The sequence below is a fragment of the Drosophila tropicalis genome, unplaced genomic scaffold (assembly GCF_018151085.1).
Source record: "Drosophila tropicalis isolate 14030-0801.00 unplaced genomic scaffold, ASM1815108v1 contig_980, whole genome shotgun sequence".
Lineage (NCBI taxonomy): Eukaryota > Metazoa > Arthropoda > Insecta > Diptera > Drosophilidae > Drosophila > Drosophila tropicalis.
In genome coordinates, this window is record NW_027173484.1 from 830,293 (window position 1) to 847,140 (window position 16,848).

The 16,848-nt window shown below is 38.4% G+C and overlaps 1 protein-coding gene across 1 annotated transcript in view; it reads right to left on the reverse strand.

Annotated features, from left to right (window-relative positions):
* Nucleotides 1-16,848, reverse strand: part of LOC137586371 (dipeptidyl peptidase 4) — a 369,935-nt gene that overhangs the window by 251,270 nt on the left and 101,817 nt on the right. The window contains 1 exon segment of the mRNA XM_068302388.1: nt 19-225. Within this exon segment, the coding sequence (XP_068158489.1) occupies nt 19-218 (200 nt within the window). The 5' untranslated portion in view covers nt 219-225.

Below are 16,848 nucleotides of genomic sequence, written 5' to 3' on the forward strand. Positions count from 1 at the left end.
AAATGTTATATTACATACCCTAACAAATATATCGCTGTTATAATTCCAGCAATTACAAAACTAATTACTAATAATGAAAAGATTATACTCCTCCAATTGTGTCCTTCATCAAGATCCAAGTCTTTGTCCTTTTGTTTAGGATCTTGCACTTGCAAAGTTTCGTCCGGGGGTAACCTCCAAGAACCACCGCCACGGTCTGATGTCACATTCGCATGCATTATTAAACTGCAAGCCACACGATTTTTGTTGTTCAAACAGAATTTTGATAGGTCAAAAACTTGTAAAGACGCGTATCAAAATGGAAGATGCTATATTAAAAATAAATATATATTTAAATAAAATAGATACATACATCAATAATATACATATAAGAATCACACACAGCGGCGTTGGAAAAATGACAGTGAAAAGTGACTTCAGTATACCAAGCACCAAGCGAAAAAATGTTGGTCTAGATGTATGTCTAGACATAGCATAAGAACATGAGAACACAGAACATGACTATTCTTGCGTTTTTATCCAAAACCTTTTTAGGACTACTTTTAGTCCGGTTTTAGTAAATTTTGGTGTGCCGGTAGAAATAAATTAAACTAATTACTGGATTAAATTGCAAACCTTAATTGGCTATTATAGTATACTATTTCTAAGGTTCCATGTTTGAGTAGAACTAAAGCCGCATTTATCCCCCATTTATAGGTTTATTGTTTTATTTTACTTGGAGCATAAATTCTTTGGAAAATTACTAGCTGCAGATGGCTTGTGCAAAAAGAACAAAAAAATTTTAGTGATTGCTTATTCAAGCATGCAGAAAGAATTAAAGTTTCTTCAACAGCACTTGCATATTGCGGTAGTAGCGAAATATTATCCAAATGTTGGAGGTAAAGTAGAAACTTATTGGGTTGGTCGTTATCGATTTCTGTGATATCCATGAGAAATATATTTATTTTTATACATACATACTAAGAAAATATCTCAGGGAAAATTTGCCAAGATTGGTTAGTAATTCTTTCCTGGATGCAAAAGAAATCGCTGTCACTGGCTGCAATGAAACCGAGGCCGTGTTATTGCAGCAAATATAGCAGCGCCTGCAGATCTTAATAATCTACAGGTCATATTGTAGCGATACTTTCTCTGTTCTTTGTAATATTCTTTAGGACTGCGTTCGACACAACAATATTTTGTGTCCCGGCAAAATAAGAACTTGAAATAATTATGGTTGCACTTGTACTATGAATTTAATTGTGTTGTTCTTTGGTCTTGGCTGTGTGTAATAAGCTTTTTAGTGGGAAGCGTGGTCTTTAGCTGCGGTATGCGTATCCTGGTTTCGTACCGTCCTTGGCGCGATTCCTGCTTCGGATATATCCTCCGCTATGCGACTGCTAGGAATACTCGAGCAAATCCTTTTAAATGCCTCAATAATAACTTCCGAACGTCGATTGGCCCTAGTATGGCCTTTCGTTTGTGTTCAACGACAAATTCTGATTTATTTAAAGGTCCTAACCAGTATTTCATTTCGCAGTTCAAGGCTGTTGGTTGAGCCCAAAGGTCATATGAATGCCACCTGTAACCGTTGGTGGCAGCACACAATTTAAATTCCTTATTTGTTGACTAATCATTTAATAAGTTTATTAACGATTTGTAACAACAAATACAAGCTGACTTTAAAAATATGGTGGCTTCAGCTTGTATTAACCCTTCATTGCACATACAATGCGCCCAACGTATCATATTTGCCTTGCTTTACATCTGCATGGCGACTCCTTTCCGTTTGACAATGGTGTCACTACGGCCCACCGGTAACCGCGCTCACCGGTTCACGTGTACAGTGTAAACACCGTTGTCTTGTCATCGGTCCGTGTCATTCACGCATGCATACATACGCTCATTAGCTCCTCCCCCAAACGCCAAGTCATCGGAGGCCATTCTTGCGCTCTTTTGTTTCCAACCCAGCTCCCCTCTGTGACGAACTCGCTTGAGCAAGATCATATGTTGCGTGTTTTAATTGCAGCAGTATGTTGCTAAGGATGTGTGCGAATGGCGCAACATGTTGCTGGCGGTAGAATATCAGGTGTTGCACAAGTAGGGCAGGCAAACCTTAACCGACGAAAGGCAGAAGTAAAAAAAGCTTACTACCATCCCATTGGTCCTGCGGATAAAAACGAGAAGAGGCAACCAGTCGCGATTACGTCGAAAGAGGGTCAAGGCAGACCCCAAGGCAGATCTCTCAACAAACTGGTCAACTAGAATCTACTTTCTTTGCACGCTTTGGAGTAGTACAATCCTGAGAGAGGGCACAAATTGAACATTTTACATTAATCTGGAGTCCCGACTAAAACATCGCCATTTATTAAATTGGCAATCATTGCGTAGCCAACTTAGCGACTAAAAACAATTTATTGAAACCGTCATCAAGTAAGAATATTTTGTCAACTCAGATGACCAATCTCTCAACAAACTGGTCAACTAGGCGACTACTTTCTTTGCACGCTTTGGAGTAGTACAATCCTGAGCGAGGGCACAAATTGATGAACATTTTACATCAATCTGGGGTCCCGACTAAAACATCGCAATTGATTAACTTGGCAATCATTGCGTAGCCAACTTAGCGACGAAAAACAATTTATTGGAAAACTATGAGTTGGTTTTCCGCAACGGGGTAGCACTATCCACTAGGCGATCATTTTGTCAAAAACATTTAACAACGATTTGTGTCAACAAGGCGACCAAAACATAAAAAGTTATTTTTATATAAAACAAAGTTTGTTCAACTCTGTTGCACTCCCTTAAAGCTCTGGCGTCAGCAATCTCTGACCTAGTACACACGGTCAGTAACCCAGGTAGTACGCACGAGTTTGGCATCAGTCAGCAGTTTTTGAAAAGATATAACAAATACAAGAAACTGAAATAAAATTGTTTTCACTATCGTAGCGTTTATCAGTGTAAAAGAATAGATATAGTTCTGTTCTGTGTTAACCGTCAACCAATATTCACTGGTTGCTCTGAATATATGGTATATCAAAACAACAATTGTCATGGGCCCAGAATAAGCTCAAATATTAGTTAAAAATCTGAAAATAAATATCACGAGTGAATTTTGTAAACAATCATCAGAAAAAATTATGGGATCATATCAAAGCGAAAAACTTGGTGAAGACAATTACGATGTTTGGAGTATGTCAATGAAAAGCATACTAATTACAAAGGATTTATGGAATGTTGTATGCGGAAAATACACATTAGGGGAAAAATCAACTGCAGCTGAGGCTTTAAATTGGGAACAGGCAGATCAAAAGGCATTGGCAAACCTAATACTCTATGTGAAACCAACACAGTTAATGTACATAAAGACATGTACAACTTCTTTGCAAGCGTGGCAGAAACTTCGAGAAGTTCATCTGCAAATTGGACCAATAGGAAAAGTTCAACTGTACCAAAAACTTGCAAGAGGGGGACAAGGTATCAGAATATGTACGAGTATTTACAGAAACAATAGAAAAATTAAATAAGATAGACATTGAAATTAACGATGATTTAAAGCAAGGATGGGCACGTAGTGGCTCTTTTGGCTCCCGTGACTCTTTACCGGCAGAGGCTGGGCAGAGAAAAGGTCATTTTTTGGTCTCGACGCACACAAAAATTTGTGTGTCTTGATTTTTATGACGGGTCATAAACGACCTTTTTGGGTCGAGCGAGCGATCGTAGTCGAACTTTTAGGCAGAGGGATGGCCAAGTCCCGAATTTCGCGGGGAGGGGGAAATGGGTCGCGATCTTGAGCTAAAAGTTGCGAGCTCGAGAAAGCGACCCTTTTTCTCCCTCCCCGCGAAATTCGGGAGTTGGCCGTCCCTCTGCCCAAAATTTTGTTGTTGCTATCGAGACTAGAGATGAGTTACCATTATTTGAAACGGTAAAATTAAATTTTCTGGAGGAAGGGACGGGTAAGCAAAAAAAGAGTGAGCAAGACAATGTAAAGCAAATGGTTTACACACTACGAAGTTTCCAAGAAAAAATGCCGTGAAAAGTAAACGGCAAAAAGACAGTCAAAATTTAACGGAAAATGTTTTTACTGTGACATCCCGCACCGAACTGCCAAAAAAAACAGAGAATGCGACAGTCAAGAAACTACAGGAGGAAATCAGTACATACTAAATTTGGTGACTTTAGCTTTGTTAGTTTTTGATAAAATCAGTTTTGTTTCATTTGCGGTGGCAGAAGTGGGCGTGGCAAAATGTTTAAATAGCCAATATCTGCGCATCTATTAAGCTAGTCTACATACCAAATTTAATGTCGGTAGCTATCATAGTTTTTAAGAAAACCAGTTTTATGTAAATTCCGGGGGCGGAAGGTGGCGTGGCAAAAATTTTGAATTTTTTTTACGAAAATGTAAACCAAATTTGATGTCTCTAGCTGTTATACATTTAAAGAAAAATAGTTTTATGTGATTCCTGGGGGGTGTAAGTGGGCATGGCCAAAATTTCAATTAACTCTATACATTTAAATACTACACGAGTATACATACCAAATTTGATGGCTCTAGCTCTTATAGCCTCTGAGATCTGCGAACCGACGGACGGACAGACGGACAGCTTCTCATGCTGATCAAGAATATATATACTTTATGCGGTCGGAAACGTCTCCTTCTGTGCGTTACAAACATCTGTCCAATTTTATAATACCCTCTGCAAAAATAAAAATAAAAATAAAAATAATGGGATGGGACACTCTAGGACACGTTAATGTAGAATTACAATTAAATCAAGTTCTCGTAAGGCTTCAATTTCTTATAGTCGACGATTGGTATCTGTTGCGGTGCAGGCTTAATTGCCGCCCCGCGCCAGTAGAAAGGCTTACCCAACGCGCCCCTGGTTTTTATTCTCTCTCATTCGAAGAAGAACAGTTAGAATTTACTTTGTCTTTGCTTGCACTTATGACAGAGCGGCGGCCCGCTATAACGGCGCGCCAGTCACAGAAAATTAGGCAAGCAGGAAAGACGTGAAAAGGAGAGAAAAACACAAATGTAAGATAAAATAGAAACATGTGAGAAATTTGAATTAACATTGAAATAAAGATTTCAGCCAACCGATCTAACCGATCGATATGCCCACAAATTGTGCAACTGAAAATAGCGCAATACAACACAAAACCGGCGTTTAATTGTTTGGTTAGAGGGCTCGGGGTATATGTTCGACTCGCGAACTTTTTTTGGAGCTGTCCCACGTCACGACCTGAACATTTTCTACAGTATCCTTGGTATTGATTTTATTAAAAATCAATAAAGCTTCTGCTCTCTGACATGACATTCGGGTTTTTGATAGCTCCTGAGTTTTTATCAATATTTATTGTTTCTCTCAATTTTTAATTGTGCTTAGTTTGTTTAGGTTTCGCTGGTGTAGTTTGCTTGACACCCTTGTGTTTTATTTGCATAATTTGCCAAACTAATTGGTTTTTTTTTTTTCTTGATTAGTGTTTGGTGCATTTTTATTTTTTTCTGTTTTTGTTTTTGCCAAACTAATTGGTTTTTTTTTCTTGATTAGTGTTTGGTGCATTTTTATTTTTTCTGTTTTTGTTTTTTTTTTTTCTCTCTCGTCATTGCTTCTGCAGATGCTCCTTTCATAGCCCCGATCACACCAGCAGTGCTAGGGTTTTTATACCCTTGCAAAAAGGGTATATTAATTTTGGTCAGAAGTGTGCAAAGCATAGAACGAAGCATCTCCGACCATACAAAGTATATATATTTGATTGGCACGTATATATTCTTGATCTGCACGAGACGAGTTCAAATAGGGGTTGTATATCTCGGATTCAGCGGGATCGGATCACTATATCATATAGCTCCCATACTAATCGCCAATGTCACGTACAGTGACTTTTCCAAATAACTTCGTTATTTTCAGAGCTATTTTCCTGATATATTGGGAAGGCTATTATGCCTATAAACAACTGTGCCAAATTTAATCACGATCGGGTGACTATATCATATAGCTCCCATAGGAACGATCGGTTGAAAACAGTGACTTTTGTAAATAACTTCGTTACTTTTAACGCAATTGTTTTCAAAATTAACATTTGCTAGTTTAACATATCTGTTAATGACTGTGCCGAATTTGATAAAGATCGGGTGACTATATCATATATCTCCCATAGGAACGATCGGTGGAAAACAGTGACTTTGATCAATATCTTAGTTATTTCTTATGCTAAGATTGTACGCCGTTCTTTCGCAAACGTTTTTCCACTTTGATAGCTAAAAGTAAGCAAAGAGTTACGAAAAAAGTTGCAAGGGTATACAAACTTTGACGCGCTCGAAGTTAGCCACGGCCCTCTGTTTTTTTTCTTTTCTTTTTGTTGTTCTCTCTTCTTTGTGCTTGTGCTCAGCTTCTCTAATTTTGTATATTTTTGACTTGTGTTTCTTTTTGCTTTTCAATGGCTTGTGGTCTACCTACTTGTACACATTCTGATTGTTTTGATGATCAGTATAGAGCAATATCTTGTTGCTGTAGCAAAATTAGAAAAAGTCATAAATTTTGTGCTATTCATTGCTGTGACTGTTCAGCAAACATGAAAACGAATACTTTGTGTTAATTTTGCAGAACAGAAAATTTTGACAGCAGCAGCAAACATCATAAATCCGAAAGCAAAAAACCCGACAGCAGCAGCATACAGCAAAAATCCGAAACAAATTGTTTTGATAGCAACAGGCAAATTATACATTTTAATACTAGGAACTGTTCCGACTGTTGCTTATGGCCAAGTTCGGAAGCCGACGAAAGCAGCAGTCGGAAAAATAATCGCAGCAGTACTGATTTTTAGCCTACTTTGGTTTAAAATGAAAGTACTGATTTGTTAGTGTTGGTGTTTAGATTATATAAACTAATATAACAATAAGATAATCATAATATAGAACAAATGAAAATGTATCTCAACATTAATATGTAACCCGAATGTAGATATCGATGGCTCATCAGTCATAAGTAGATCTGATAAGGTCAGCAGTTAACAATAAAGAACTAGTTAATTAAGCTGCTATGGTTAGCGATTATCAATAAGGACGTATTTTGCTGACCTAACACTATGTCGAACTATGCAATGGTGAGCTCGCTATTTTGTACTATAAAAGAAATGCATTATTCTTAGTAAGATCAAATACCAATTGTAGCTACATCGGGTGTGCATCGCTGTGTCTCTGGCCCCCATCTCTACCTTTGTAATCTAACTCCGAAGTCCACCCAATAATTGTGTTGGTAGCGACAACCTCGAGTCACTGGTTTATGTGCTAGTGCCTATTTATATATAAATAAATAAACATTTAATTAATTCAAGAATTACTAACGTCTTTCATTAAACATTTTGGTGACCCCGACATCGGCGGCTCCAAGTTGAAAGAGTAACAGGCTTGGTGAAACCGTCATCAAGGAGAATATTTGGTCAACTCAGGCGACCAATCTCTCAACAACAAGGGCACAAATTGATAAACAGTTGACATCAATCATTAAACCGACTAAAAACATCGCAATTGATTAACTTGGCAATCATTGCGTAGCCAACTTGGCGACTAAAAAACAGGGTAGCAGTGCATACCCATTGAATAAAAATTTATCAACTAGGCGATCACTTTGTCCAAAACCATTTAACAACGATTTGTGTCAATAAGGCGACTAAATCATAAAAATTATTTTTATATAAAATTAAGTTTGTTCAACTCTGTTGGACTCCCTTAAAAACTTTGGCGTCAGCAATCTCCGACCTAGTGCACTCGGTCAGTAACCCAGGTGGTACGCACGAGTTTGGCATCAGTCAGCAGTTTTTAAAAAAAATATAACAAATAAAAGAAACTTAAAAAAAAAAATGGCTTCACTGTCGTAGCGATTATCAGTGTAAAGAACCAGGTATATTGGAAATAAAAATCAACTGTTATATATATATCAAGACCGGGTTCCTTTGATAAAAATAGTATATCCAAGATGAATACGTCAGTGTCCATGCATAGTCGTTTTTAGAATGATTCTTTATTCCAAATTATTATTTTGCTTAAGCTAAGTTTACATACATATTCTTATGCTGCGACTTATGCGACAGCTACAAAAGAGAGGGAGAGTGTCAGTACATACATACATATTGTTGGAGCGCTTGCATCAAAGTGCTTGGTCAGCGTTCACACGCTGGCCTGGCTCTAGCTCATGTTACGCTTGTGCATACATTGCTTATGTGAATATATGTATGTGCATATACAAATGTACATACATATATGATCATGCTTAGCTGTAGATTTATGTGAATATGTTTATGTACATACATCAATGTATATATATAAACATATTCAAGTGCACAATTATATTTTAGTGCGTATATGTTTAATTGTTTATACTTGCAACAGAGTGTTACAAGTTGAGCTCATTGTACTGAATGATTATTTGCATGAATATACTACACAACTATTGTTAAACATTAAAGAAAAGGCGACTTCTATTTTCTTTCCTAGTTTTATCTGTGCTAGACTTGAGCAATTTTAGGAACGATTCGGAGCGTTCCCTGTCTTTGACAAAATAAATAAACTCCCATCGGGTCAAGTACTAATACAAATAAGCAAGTAAATAAGAATATAAAAGAAGAGTTTAATAAGCAGCAGACAGAACGAGGAGAGGCAAATTGTTAGCGGACGTTGACGATACTATGCGCAGTACGTTCAAGTGGCCCCTACGACACCAGGACATAGCCTGTTACGCGCGAGCCCAAGCAGATAACTGCCCACCTCCCACCCGACCGACCGAGGGGTGCAGCCGTATAACGCACGGCACGAATCGCGTGGACCAATACACAATAGAAAAAACAGACAAACAAATAATACTATAGCTATCTATTAACTAAATGGGATAGGATAGATGTTTTAAGCATATTAATAGAAAACTCTGAGCTGATTACAGGGAATAGAAGGTTGTAATCAGAGCAGAGGACCCTAAAAGGTTCATGCATAGCATAGTTAGAAGAACAACGACTAAGGGATAAAGGTATCAAAGGATGTCTACTCCGTCTACACGGTACCGACAGATTCACCTGAGCTAATAACTTAGGCGAGTCGATATCACCAATTAGGAGCTTGTGCATAAAAATGACACCAAGCATAATTCTACGGTTAGTTAGGGACGGAAGGTTAATCAAGAGAAGTCTACTAGAATACGGAGGCAAATTGACATTGCGATCCCAGCTTAAGCCACGAAGAGCAAATAGCAAAAACTGCTTTTGAACGGATTCAAGTCTAATCTGGTGCGACTCATATTGAGGTGACCAAATGCAAGATCCATACTCTAAAATAGGACGGACAAGCGAAGTAAAAAGAACTTTAGTTGTATAGGGGTCATCAAATTCTTTTGACCATCTTTTAATGAAACCCAGGACACTCATGGCCTTTGCGACCGTGGTGGAAATGTGGGTGTTAAAATTTAACTTATGGTCCATAAGTACGCCCAAATCATTTATATTATTTAAACGTTCTAAAGGGCTATTGTTTAGAAAATAAGTGACCAGTTGGGGAGAGTTACGGAAAAAAGTCATTACCTTACATTTGGTAGTGTTAAGATTTAGTAGATTAAACTGGCACCAGGATTGAAAGTTTTTAAGATCAGCTTGTAGCCGACTAAATGAATCTGTATCTTTATGAGTAAGACAAATCTTGACATCGTCAGCATACATAAGCACACGCGAATGAACAATGACTGATGGAAGATCGTTAATGAATAGTGTGAAGAGCAGAGGGCCAAGATGACTACCTTGAGGTACACCAGAAGTCACAGGAATGGAAGCGGAAAAAGAAGACTTAAAAAGTACCTTCTGTTTTCTATTTGTTAAATATTCACGAACCCAAGAAAGGAAAAGGGGTGGAAACCCAATGTCGCTCAGCTTAGAAAGTAATAGGGTATGATTAACGGAATCAAAGGCTTTGCTAAAGTCAGTATATATTACATCAGTTTGTTTACCATTTTTAAACCCCTTGATAATTACTGATGTAAATTCTAAAAGGTTAGTGGTTGTAGATCTACGTTTCACAAACCCATGTTGGGATGGCGAAATAATAGAGCTGCAAAAATGTTGCAATTGAGAAGTTATAATTTTCTCAAAAGCTTTCGGAATAGCGGACAATTTTGAGATACCCCCTATAGTTAGAGGCTTCGGACTTTTTGCCATTTTTATGCAGAGGAATGATATACGACTCCTTCCAAATAGATGGAAAAGAGGAAGATTCGACAGACAATAGAAACAATTTTAAAATGGGTTTACATAATGCGTTTGCACAGAACCTGAGTACGCATTCAGGAAGACCATCTGGCCCCGGAGAATAAACAGGTTTAACTAATTTAAGTTCGCTAAGAATAGAACTTTCATCAATCACTGGATTGAAAATGCAATTAGCCTTTTTTAAATGATAAGGATACGGACTTGCTCGATATTCCGTTGAGGAATAAGTTGTTTTGAAAAAACTCGCAAACATATCGGCAATTGCCTGATCAGTGCTTGCTTTTTTATTTTGAAAAGACAAAAAAGATGGGTGCACAGAGGTCTTACGTTTAGAATTAACAAAGTTATAAAATTGTTTAGGGTCAGAAGAAAACTGAAGCTTACACCGCTGAAGATAATTCTTATAGCATTGTGTATTAAGCATCATTAATTTTGAACGAGCGACTGTATACAGAGCATAATCTGATGAACGACGTGTTTTTTGAAACTTCTTATAATATCGTGTCTTCACATTTTTCAAATTGGATAACTCACGAGAGAACCAGGGAGGTTTGTTAAGCCGCTCCAGCCTACCAAGAGGCACACAAATATCAAAGAGTGAATTCAGAGTATCATAGAAAAAACGAACAGCTGAGTTCATATCTCTACAATTGTACAGATAAGACCAATCGGTAGTAGCAATGTTTTCATTAAGGCTGGCAAAGTCAGTCTTACGAAAGCACCTAGTTAGAGGTAACTCATTTAAACCAAGTAATGGTGAAAGCAAGGGCAAATCAATTTTTAAATTTAATGTAGGATGAAATTTGTCTTCTGGAAGAACAAATGGTTCGATTCTAGAAACCTCACAATAAGAAGAATCCAATACAAAAATAAGATCTAACGATTTTCTATTAGAATTTAAGACGGGATTGACTTGGGATAAAGATAAGCCTAGAAGGCCATCAATAAAGTCATGTGACAAAGAGGGCAGCAACGTGGTAGATTCATCTGTTAGTGACCATGCTAAAGCGGGTAAATTAAAATCACCTACAACTATGAGCAAGTCTTGACTGGAAACTAAAGAGGAGACAAACTGAATTGCCTCTAAATGATTTAAATATACCACCATGTCTGACAATGGTGGAATATAGGAACAAGTAATGAAAGCATTAAAAGATTTAAAATTTACTTTAACACCGACAAACTCAATCTCCTGGGTACTAGAAAATTGAATCATTTCAGATGATAAAGCAGCATCAACAGCTATCAGAACGCCACCCCCTATACGAGAAATCCGGTCACGTCTGAATATAGAAAAGTTTGTGGAAAAAACCGATGCATCAGCAATATCAGGTTTCAGCCACGTCTCTGTAAAAGCTAGAATGTTATGTTCAAAAGAAAGACTATCTACATAGAGATTAGAAAGTTTAGATTTCAGCCCTCTAACGTTCTGGTAACCCAGGTTAAGGGACGAAGCTAGTTTTTTGACACACCAGCAGATGCTGATGTGGCAGGAATGGTATTAGTTGTTGTTGTTGGCAAGCGAATCGGTTTCCGATTTTTCTTTTTCACAGTATATTCCTTAACTAGTATATGTTTTGGCCAAAAATCTTCTCGACATATAGTGTCGAAGATATTGGCAGAAACACTAATTTTAAAGGACGAAATGTCCCGAGAGTAAGAAAATTTAAACTTCTCCACCGCAATATTCGAGACGTTAACTTTCTTCCGAATATAGGCTATTACATCATCAGATGTGACAACAGGGTCTAGCCTAGAAACAAATATATGTTTCTTTGGTGGTATGCCAACGAGAGGCCGCGGTCCCGAAGCGTCAGCCGCAGCAGTAACGTTGGACAAGTCACCCACTGCAGCAGTCAACTTGTTTACGGGGCCCTCGATACTTTTAGAACTAACGGCAATTTCCATTGGAATGGGTAATTGCCCGGACACGTCGGACACTACAATAGGCATCGTTTTTAAGAGATCATTCCCAGGTGATACCGGTAATTCCTTACTAATAGCATTCACAACCGGGATCTTAAACGAAATCAATTGCTGTACATTAGGAGTGGACGGTGCATGAGACCGGTCGGGGACGATAAGAGACGCTGGCGGGTCTACAGATGCAGAAACACCCCAAGGACTGGTCCTTTTACGTTTCGGAGACTCATTCATAAGCGATAAACTTCTGAACTGAGTCTCCACCGCAGTAAACTCCGCTTGGAGTTTATTAAAACCTGCCCTTAAAGTGTTAAAACTATCTCTAGTCCGCCTCATGAAAGAGCGCATCTCATTCTCGACCTCTCGGCAAGCATCACATCCGTATTTTAAGCCACCACCTTTAGCAATAGACTCCTTGATTCTGCCTGTGTAACCTGCACACTTAACGTGAACCGCATTGTCACACAACCAACACAGAATATAATCATGGGAGTCAACCGCATTAGTGGCAACTATGCAATTATTTTTTGAGCAGACAACCATTTTATCAAAAAGTTTAATTTAATTAAAAAAAGGAAATACAAAAAATAAAAAATAAAAATTCTAAGGGTTAAAATTCTGTGTATAAGAATATACTGACCAGTTCTGACACAAGGGTTAATGTGCAGAGTAAGCCTTCACAACTAGAGAATAAAAAGAGATGAAAGCACAAAAACAAAAACACGTATCACAAAGTCGCGGGTAGGCAAAAGACGAGAGCGCAAATCAATCAAGAATAGGAAAGAGCGGGAGAGCGCGTCAAATTGAACACATGCAACAACAATTTGTACGCAAGAGCGCGAGAGTTAGTTAAAACGGTAAAGACACAAACGCAAAAGAGATAAGCAAAACAACAACACCGCTAATGCAAGTATTGTTGTAAGTTTTGATTTTATTTAAATTTAAACAAAAGCGACAGCAAGAATTCGCGAAATGAAAATAAAATTCGGATGTTGAAATTATTATTAATTAAACCGATAATGAATTTAAGAAATTTGTAAAAGTATTTAATCGCGAGAAAAAAATAAAAATTGATAAGCGCAAAAAAAACACGTCCGTCCTCTGCAACGAGTGAAAGTTTTTTTGGCGAATCAGGCCTTCATTCGGAATAACAAAAAGGATTCTATCGCCATCTTATTTCGAGGAGAAACTTGAGCTCCTGGAATACATGTGGGAGAACTTCAAGAAAAGTCATCAGAAGCTAATGGACAAATTAAATAACATGCCAACAGAAGATGACTACTTTGTAACGGACTATTTCAGCAAAATGAAGGCGGTTGTAACTAATACAATGGAAGATTGGAAGGACCATTTGGCAAAGATACAACTGGAGAGGAAAGCTCGCCAACGAGAGGAAGAGCGAGTCAAGATCAAACCACTGATTCGCAAGCAAACTGCGCTGCTGGATTCATTGATTCAAGAAAAAATGACTTACAAATCTGTAGTCGACAAATTATGGATGCAAATTAAAGAAATCCATTATGCCGGATATAATATAGCTACGTTTGTGGCCGCAGAAAATACAATGCTGAAATTCTGTGTGGCACCAGTAGAAAATGTAGTTATACAATCACCACCTGTATTGCAATCGATACAATCATTGCAACTACCCAAAATTCCCATTCGAAAGTTTGAGGGGGATTATCTGAAATGGCAACAATTTCATGACATTTATAAAAAGCTGGTTCATGAGTCAAATGTATCCACGATAGAGAAAATGTGGTACTTAAAATCAAACCTCTCTGGAGAAGCAGAGAGATTGATACGGCACCTGGAATTAACAGAAGCCAATTACAACACTGCTTGGTCAGTGTTGCAGGAACGTTTTAATAACAAACGAGTTCTAGTAACAGCCATACTGGCAAAGCTCTTTGATCACCCAAATGTGGGAAATGACGCAGCGTCTATAAAGAATTTGCATGATAACATTTTTGAATCATTGCAAGCCTTAAAAAATGCAGGCGTTAATATGGAATCATCAGATGCTGTCATAATGTTTCATACAACAAGAAAATTGGATAGATTCAACCACGCACTATATGAGCAATCTCTTTCCAACACAAGGGATCTGCAGGAAGTAAAGGATTTCCTATTAATCTTGAAACAGTGATTCCTAACATTGGAGGCGATTGGGAAACCAAGAAACGAAAATCGCAAAATTAAAAACTAAACCCAAGGAAGACATGCCCAACAGCATCTGGGACAAACAGTACATTGTGTGCTTTCTGCAAAAAAGCAAAGCACAGACTCTTCCAATGTGAAAAGTTTAAAATCAAATCCGCAGCAGAGCGTCTCGATTGGGTGCAGAAATACAAATTGTGTGTCAATTGCTTCAAGCCGGACCATATGGCAAAAAAATTCTGCGTATGGAATTTGCAGAAAATACACCCTGTTGGCAAAGGCCAAGGTAGTGGTAAAAGGGATCAAAGAAAGGAGAGGAGAATTTTGAGCACTCCTGGATAGCGGCTCACAAGTAAATCTCGTCTCAGAGAGACTGGTAAACAAGTTATCGTTAAAAATTAACAAGACCGAACCACCGTCAACCACAGATAAGTAAGGCGCGAGTAAGCTTGGTTGTAAGGTGAAGATACAACAAGTTCGCAATTCTAGGTGAGCCATTTGTATTGTCATACATAATAGGTAACCAACCCACAAAACAATTAACGCAGAAAGTTACATTTAGAAACACAACATTCAATTAGCGGACCGAACATTTGATAAGCCAGGAAAAATTAATATGCTGTTGGAAGCTGATGATCACTATGCTATACTGCTACCAGAAAAAAGATGGGGCAATCGAAACCGTCCAATATTACAAAATCCAGAATTTGGATGGATTGTTGCTGGCAGAATATGGCAACGTCAGCCGCAATCACATGTATGGTAGGCCAAACGAATCCAGAGGAACCTCCAGAAAGACTCTGGCAGCTAGACACACTATAGCCAATAAAAAAGTACGGAGTCCGGAGGAAGAGTATTTTAAAAAATTCCTCGATAACCTACACACGGCGGTGGACAATCAACTAATTGTAAAGCTTCCATTTTTGGCTATTTTGATATTTACAAGGCAGCCATTTGTACTTAAATATATGTATAAACGTTTATTGGAAGTCCGATCAAAGCATCTTCACGCGTCTTGACAAGTTTTAGAAGAGAGAATAGTGTTGACTAACATTAATAATACTAGGAATTCCGTTTAGAATTGGGAAACGACAAACAGAGGGCGAACCAGTATTTTTAGTGTCGTCACAGTACTCCCCGTCCAATGAGGTAGTTATGAATTTGAAGGTGAAAAACGAACTCGATGATGTTTCTCATGTGTCCTTGGTGCAGGGCGTTTCGTGTCTTGAGACTAGGGTTGTTGGTCTTCCTTTGCTATAAACGCGGTTGGATCAAGCGGTTGCTTGACTGCGTCAGTTCTGATGAACACATGTGAACATTGATCAATGCCTTTTAGAATGAACATTCTTTTCTTGATATGATGAGCCGTGGGCTTTGGGCGAAGTTTGTGCATAAGTTCACGAAAAGGGCTTAAAAATGATGCAGGTGTTAATGGCTTGTCCAAATCTTCAAAAAATTCATTGGGTAGTCGTAATGCCGTTCCATACAACATTTCCGCAGCTGATGTGTTAATGTCCGGTTTAAAACAAGTGCGTAGTCCAAGCAGCGCAGTTGGCAAAAGTTTTGTCCAAGGTGTGCCGTCGCTGCACATCAATGCGCCTTTTAGAGATCTATGCCATCGTTCGATTAAACCCTTGTATTGTGGGTGATAGGCAGTGGTATGTATCTGTTTGCTGCCGATGAGTTGTGCGAGTTCCTTGAAAACAGCGGATTCGAACTGCGAGCCTTGATCTGTTGTTATGGTTTTGGGCGTTCCAAAACGTGATATCCAATGGGCGTAGAAGGTATTTGCTATTGTCTCTGCAGTTATGTCAGTGAGAGCGACAGCTTCAGGCCATAGTGAAAATCGGTTGATCATCATTAGGCAGTAGTGGAAGTTCTGATAGCAAGGCATTACTATGATGTCCAAGTGCACGTGGTCGAATCTGCTATCCGGAACGGGTATCTTCTCTGGTACTACGTGGTTGTGCTTGTTGATTTTCGCACGCTGACAAGGGAGGCAGTTTCAGCACCATTGGGTGATGTTTTTGTTCATTGATGGCCAAACGAACTTCTTGCGAATTTGTTTTAACAAAGCCCGACCACTTGGATGTGATAAACTATGGAAGAAAAAAAAATTTTGTAACGATGATTTAGGTACATACGGTCGGTTATGTCCCGTTGAAACATAGCAATATAATGACACATTGTTGTCGAATTTAATGCTTTTTAGAGTAAGCGATGAATTTCCGTTTAACAACTCCGATAATTCAAGGTCTGTTGCCTGTGCCTCTTCGATTTCAGAGAAGTTTACTGAAGTGGGCATTTGAATGGCACACAATCTTGAGAAGGCATCTGCGACAATGTTATGTTCGCCTTTTACGTGCAGAATTGTCGTGGAGAACTGCGATATAAAGCTTAAGTGTCGAAGCTGACGAGGCGATGCTTTTTCAGGTTTTTGATTGAAGGCATAAACAAGCGGCTTATGATCAGTCCTGATGATAAAGGCTCGTGTCTCGTACGTGCTGTAATTCCGTTCCGTGTTGCTGAGTTTTTTAG